The 6,000-nt window shown below is 42.3% G+C and overlaps 1 protein-coding gene across 3 annotated transcripts in view; it reads left to right on the top strand.

Annotated features, from left to right (window-relative positions):
• The first annotated feature begins 771 nt into the window (after positions 1–771).
• FBN1 (fibrillin 1) overlaps positions 772–6,000 on the top strand; it is a 258,201-nt gene continuing 252,972 nt past the window's right edge. For 2 of the 3 annotated variants that reach the window (XM_061157087.1, XM_061157088.1), the window contains exon 1: positions 772–974. In XM_061157087.1, the coding sequence (XP_061013070.1) occupies positions 811–974 (164 nt within the window). In that variant the 5' untranslated portion in view covers positions 772–810. Of the gene's footprint in view, positions 975–2,686; positions 4,730–6,000 lie in introns of those variants that run through there. The other variant, XM_061157089.1, reaches the window with a different exon arrangement.

The raw sequence follows: 6,000 nt of genomic DNA, 5'->3' as shown, positions 1-6,000 counted from the left end.
CCAGTGGGTGCAGCCAGGGTCCCCGTAGGGATCGGGCGGCCGCCGCGGCTGGGGCTCCAGCCACGGAGGCTTTTGCGTTTGCGCCGCGCCGAGGGCAGAGACAGGGACTGGGGTGAGGGGCTGTCCCGGAACGTCCAGAGCTGGCGCTGGCCCTCCCCTGCCTGACAGCTTCCTGGCCCGGGGCTCCTGGTGCCGGGCTCGGCGTCAGATGCTGAGGGGTGGTGGCAGTGCCCGGAGCCGGCCGGGGATGGCGCGGCGGGCTTCCAGCCCGGCGGCTTGGCGGAGAGGACAGACTGGGGAGCTGGGGCGTCAGAGCGCGCATTGCGCGCAATTCGTGCTAGTAAAAAATACACCCAGCGAGCTCGTCCCGGGGTTTAGATCCGCTCAGGACATGGGGACTTCTGCAGCGCCTTTTTCAGGCGGCGCCCGGGAGGCCAAGGGGTTAGCTGGAACCGATGCCGCCGGGGGCCTGGGCTTTTCAGCCAGCTGTGGACCAGTCTTCACTTACCCAAAGTAACTGCGCCACGCGCAGGCGGTGCGCGGGTTGGGCTCGGGAATGGGGACCCTGAGGCTTCAGCATCCTGATGCCCTGAATGTCTCCCCCCGCCTCGGCGATTTGTCTGTTGCAGCTGGCAGGGGCCGCCTGAAGTGGGAGCAGCGCCTGGAGAAGGCGGGAGGAGCCCGGCCCGGGGGACGGGCGGCGGGAGAGCAGGACCCCGGCGGCGCGGCGCGCTCCAGGGCGCAGCGGCGGCCGCGGACAGAGCCCGGGGCGCGGCGAGAGGCGGCGGGAGCCGGCGGCCGCGCGGCATCATGCGGCGAGGGGGGCTGCTGGAGGTTGCCCTGGGATTTACCGTGCTCTTAGCGTCCTACACGAGCCATGGGGCGGATACCAATTTGGAGGCTGGGAACGTGAAGGAAACCAGAGCCAACCGGGCCAAGAGAAGAGGCGGCGGAGGACACGACGCGCTTAAAGGGTAATGGATCGGGCCAGCTGCTTTGGTGTGGCTGTCCCCTCCCTCTTTTCCCGAATATCAAGATCCAGAGGAACTGACAGAGTCAATTCTGGACAGTAGAAGGATCCTTGATAAGACTTCCTGGGAACACCTTAGAGATGCAAGGGTTACCCAGTCCTCGCTGCAGTTCTTGGCCAAACCACCTTGCTTCTACTCTTTATGGATTTCTGCCCCAGAGTAGAGGTCACGGCTAAAAGGAATCTTGGGCCATTGTCGAGGCTGATTTGGGGAGGCGAGGAGGGTTCTTTGAGGAAGAAGGGGAGGAGCTGCGACTGAGGAGAGGGGCAGCCCATCCTTTCCCTTCATACCAATTCCGGTTGTGTGTAGGGAAAGCAATTGCATGGTGGGCATCTTAGTAGATGCTCTGTTTGCAGGGGAGCAGGGAAAGAAAGGGATTCCAAGGACAGACTTTTAGAAGAGACACATAGCTAATAGTTGGTTCTCCTTGAAATTGTGCTTATTAAAATTAGGGACTGAGTTTTTCCTTTAGATGTCTACACTGGAAGCGGAGCAGGGCAAGTGTTTCTGAGAACTTGTTTTGCGGTTTTAAGAAGCTCCTTATTTGATGGGGGCAGTAATGCTGCTGTGGCAGGCTTTGAATGAGTGTTAAAAACACTGTCGTGTGTGTGTGTGTGTGTGTGTTACACACATGTAGTTGAAGATTTCGCCAGTCTCCTATGCCCCTATTACAGACAATGTTTCAACAGGAAGTATTTAAATTAGGCAGGTTGACTGCATAAATATTGTCAGTTTCCTGAATCAAAGAAGGGTGGGAGTGCCCTTCCCTTAAAATTGTTCAGATTGAAAGAGCAGAATCTCTGAGAGTGTTCAAATTCAAGCCTCCATAGAAGCAGCAGGATGGATTGTAAATGACCCATTTTGTCTCTTTGGAGGATTCTGTAATGAAACCAGAGCGTAAATACACAGAGGTTTCTATTAACTTGTTGCTCTTTTAAATATTTTTAAAATTTTTAAATTGTTTAAATGGGGTATAGTCGCTTTACAATGTCATATCAGTTCTGTCGTACAGTAAGGTGAATCAGTTATGCGTATACATATATCCATTCTTTTTTAGATTTCCTTCCATTTAAGTCACTATGGAGCATTGTTGTTCTTTTTTGAGTAGTTGTGTAGTTTGGCCCTGAGTGATCAAATGATGGTGTCCACTTGGATATGTGGCTGAACATTTCACATATTCTTTTTTGTTATGTGTTGTTTTAATTATATATATGTAGTGAAATTTGTGTCTGTGTGGCCCAGGTACAGAAAGAAAAAAGTCCAGTAAACTGAACAGATGAGTTTTTGAGTGCTGGTCTAGATAGGGGCAACACAATGGTCAGAGCTTAGCACTTAGACCTTGGTGAAATATGCAGGATTTTCTGACCCTAGGAAACAGTTACGATTAACTTAGTTCCATCTTGGTCTTCGTGGAAAATAAATCAAGGATTCCAACAAGTGTTGGAAAGGAAATTTGCTTATCATATTAAGCCTGATACTGGTCAGACAGCAGACATTTTTTACCCTGTGCGCACAGCCCATGGCAAGTTCGATAAATGGACTGAAACTCTGATTTTCACCCATTCTCAAAAGGACCTGATTTAGTCTAGCATTTTTCTTTCAAAAAATATATTTCTGCTATATATATACATTATCTTAGACGCTAAGCTTGACAGCGTTGCTCCTAGGGAGAGATGGGAAGTAGGGGGTTTAATTCTGTGGATGGAGGTCTGCAGGGAGACTTCAGGCCTGGCCAGACATTTGTCTCATCTCTGTGCTATCACCAGCCAGCCTGTTTCCTCGGGAGGCAGACTCCATGTGAAAATAGAAACTAAGCCCTGCTCTGTTGCTTCACAGGATGTCCATGCTTTTACTCACACCAACACTTAGTTCTTTTCAGTTTTACATTTTTTTAAAGTTTATAAAGAAACACTCTGTGTTTAGGTGGTACGTAGTTGCTAATGGGGACGTAATTCTATTGCAGACTATTCAGAGAGTCTTCCCCAAAGCATGGTGTTAATAGATCAGTAATTATGAACATTTCTAATTCTCATGTTATCTATGAGATCTTGCATACATATGAAAAATTTGGCAAATAATTATAATTAACCTTTGTAGCATAACTATATATTAATATACTATAATAATGAACCTTTATAAATATAAAGGTTTTTATTTTTAATAAATCTTATGTTATCTATAATGTTATATGCATATAATGTATGCATTATATATATACATATTTGAGGTAAAAAATTAAACTTTGAAAGGATATACAATAAAGATATTTCCCACCTACCGCTCAGAGACTGTTTTCTTATGTATCTTTCTAGAAATAGTATAATACATGTATAAATATATATATTATATATATATAAACTCACTTAGATATGTGTGTATATCCTTTTTAATGACTGGAATGTACTATACATACTGTTCCCAACCTGTCTTACTTTTATAAATCTTTACTGCATCCTTCTATCAACTCATAGGGATTTACCTCAGGTGTTCTCTTGGCATACAGAATCCCATAATATGGCTGGAACAGTTTCCTGATGATGGCTCTTTAGATTACATTGAAGTTTTTTGCTATTACCGACATTCTTCTACCTGCATGTTGGTGTCCATCTGAACATTTATGTGTAGTATAAACTGATGAAGGAATATATAATTGCTTTTTATCAAAGGTCTTCCCATAGACTTGAAATGAATGCCGACTCTGTTCTTAAATTTGAGTGGCTTTTAAAATGTATTCTCTCTGCTTATTGCTATTACAATCTCACATGAATAAGTCTTTAACCACACTATACTGTATACATCATCAGGAAGAGCAGTCGTGTGTTCCATTTTTCCAGTTATTGCTTAAAACTCCTATTTTGACTAGTTAAAATATTAGCAGCTTCAAAATCAACCTCTTTGACTACAGTGAAACCTGTTTGCCATTTTGATGTACAGTTTATGAAATGAAAGTGATCTGAAATCCCCAAGTTTGCCTGATGCCCAGTTGGTGGCAGCAACTTTCAGCACCTCACTAATATTTCCTCTATTTAAAAGGTGCTTTAAGCCCATCAGTGTCTGCCACCCATTGGTCTGGGCTCTCCTACAAGTCACTGTCTTCTTGACTTGCTCTGATGTGACAGGTAGCTGCAGAATTTGCCTGGGTATTCTTCTTGGGATATGTAGTCCTTTCCTGTCAGCTCCCTTGAGTCCCTGTCTAGGGACCTGCATGGTTTTCCCCTCTTTGGGTGTGTAGTCCTAGCTTGTCCTTCTCTCCTCCCATCCTGTTGCAGGTGTTTTTTTTTTTTTTTTTCCCTCTCTTCCCACTGGGCAGCAGAAGTTGTTCCACAGTGGAAATTTAAGCATCCTCAAGTTTCTTCCCAGCTTTCACTGTGTTTTCTTAGAGTAAATCGCCAATTTCTGTTTTTACAGGAAATCCTTTTTTTTTTTTATGGAATGAGTGTGGTCCCTATTCACTCTGCAAAAATTGCATTTCTCTCTATTTTGAAATGAGGATTTTGCAAGTTTTAAAAACGTTTTCAAGTAATAAATGTATAATAATTTTTGTTTGCCTGGGCACCACTTAACATGTGTGAAATGACTTTATGAGACATAATAAAATCCTAGCTTTATCGTTTGAATTTCAGGTCACAAGAATTTTCTCAGCTAAATTCTTAACTTCTGTGATTAGGCAAAAAGTGTGCGAGACAATCTAATTTTAAAAACACATAGCTCTACTTGAATAGCAATAGCTATGTACCATTTATGTTTGCCTTATTGCTTTAGCTCCCAGATAAGGAAATATTACGGTTTCCCATCAAAGGGAAAAATTCTTGAGAGTGAAACCCCCTCTTCCCAAATCTGATAAGATGGATTGTTGCACTTTTATCCGTATTGCCTGGTTTATAAGTATATAAGACTGGTTGTATTTCACACAATTTGTCCCCTTGTGCCTGATTCCTTTGGTCTTTGTTTATTTATTTTTTTTTCCAGGGGTCTTATTACCAAAAAAAAAAAACACGTGGAACCGTTCATACACAGGATAGATTATGTGATGGCAAACTCTGAGGGATTAATTACACAGAAATCTGTTATTAAAATAAAGAACTTTAACAGGGCACACAGAAAAATTTCTGCAGACTTCATAAAGTCCATTTTACTTTATAAAGGGGACTTTAAGATTTCATCCAAAGTCAGATAGCCTAATAATTAAATATGAGGCAAAAATCCTGCAGTGGTATGGTTTGTCTTTTCATTTATTGAATAGATTAAGCTAAAGTATTGCAACACCATGAAAAAAAGAGATTTTTAAAATAAAAGGTTTCAGCAATTCCACATTTTAAACAAGACAGGAGACAAAGTATTTATTTATGGGATTCATTTTGTAACATTTGAGACATAAAACTTGGTATTAGGATACTCAGACATAGTTTGTTTGCTTTTTCCTACAATAAACCAAACAATAAGCCTAACCAATTTGTGAATTTTAGCCTTAATTTCCAAGGTGAAAGTAAGATGTTTTCTTAAAATAGAAATAAACTGTGTTAACAATTTCTTTGTGTCTAGAAACCCAACAAATAGGCCTATCCTAGAAACAGGATTTTGTTTCATGAAAGTTTTAAAGAAAGCTGAAATAGAAAATCTTATGAGGGCTGAGTTATATGGCAGACACATGGGAGTTTAATATTTTATGTTTGTTAAGCTTGACTTTCCCATTAGATTGTAAAATCATCAGTGGCAAGAAATGAGCATTTTAACACTAACTTGTTGAAGCTGGGATTGAAAAAGTTCATTAATTCAAGAAGCCTTGATCGAATGCTACCTTGAATTTAGCATGTGGAATGCTAGAGACATATTGCCCATAGCCTGGAGGGGTTGGATATTTCCTTGGAGAATAAGATGCATTAAAAAAATTGGGAGACAACAGAAAAGCAGGAAAGGGCATGGGGTCTAGGAGTAAGTAAAAGTAAATAATAATAACATCTGTAGCAGT

The sequence above is a fragment of the Dama dama genome, chromosome 12, assembly GCF_033118175.1.
Source record: "Dama dama isolate Ldn47 chromosome 12, ASM3311817v1, whole genome shotgun sequence".
NCBI classification, from domain to species: domain Eukaryota; kingdom Metazoa; phylum Chordata; class Mammalia; order Artiodactyla; family Cervidae; genus Dama; species Dama dama.
The sequence above is the reverse complement of the archived record's forward strand: the minus strand, read 5'-3'. Positions and strand labels throughout refer to the sequence as shown.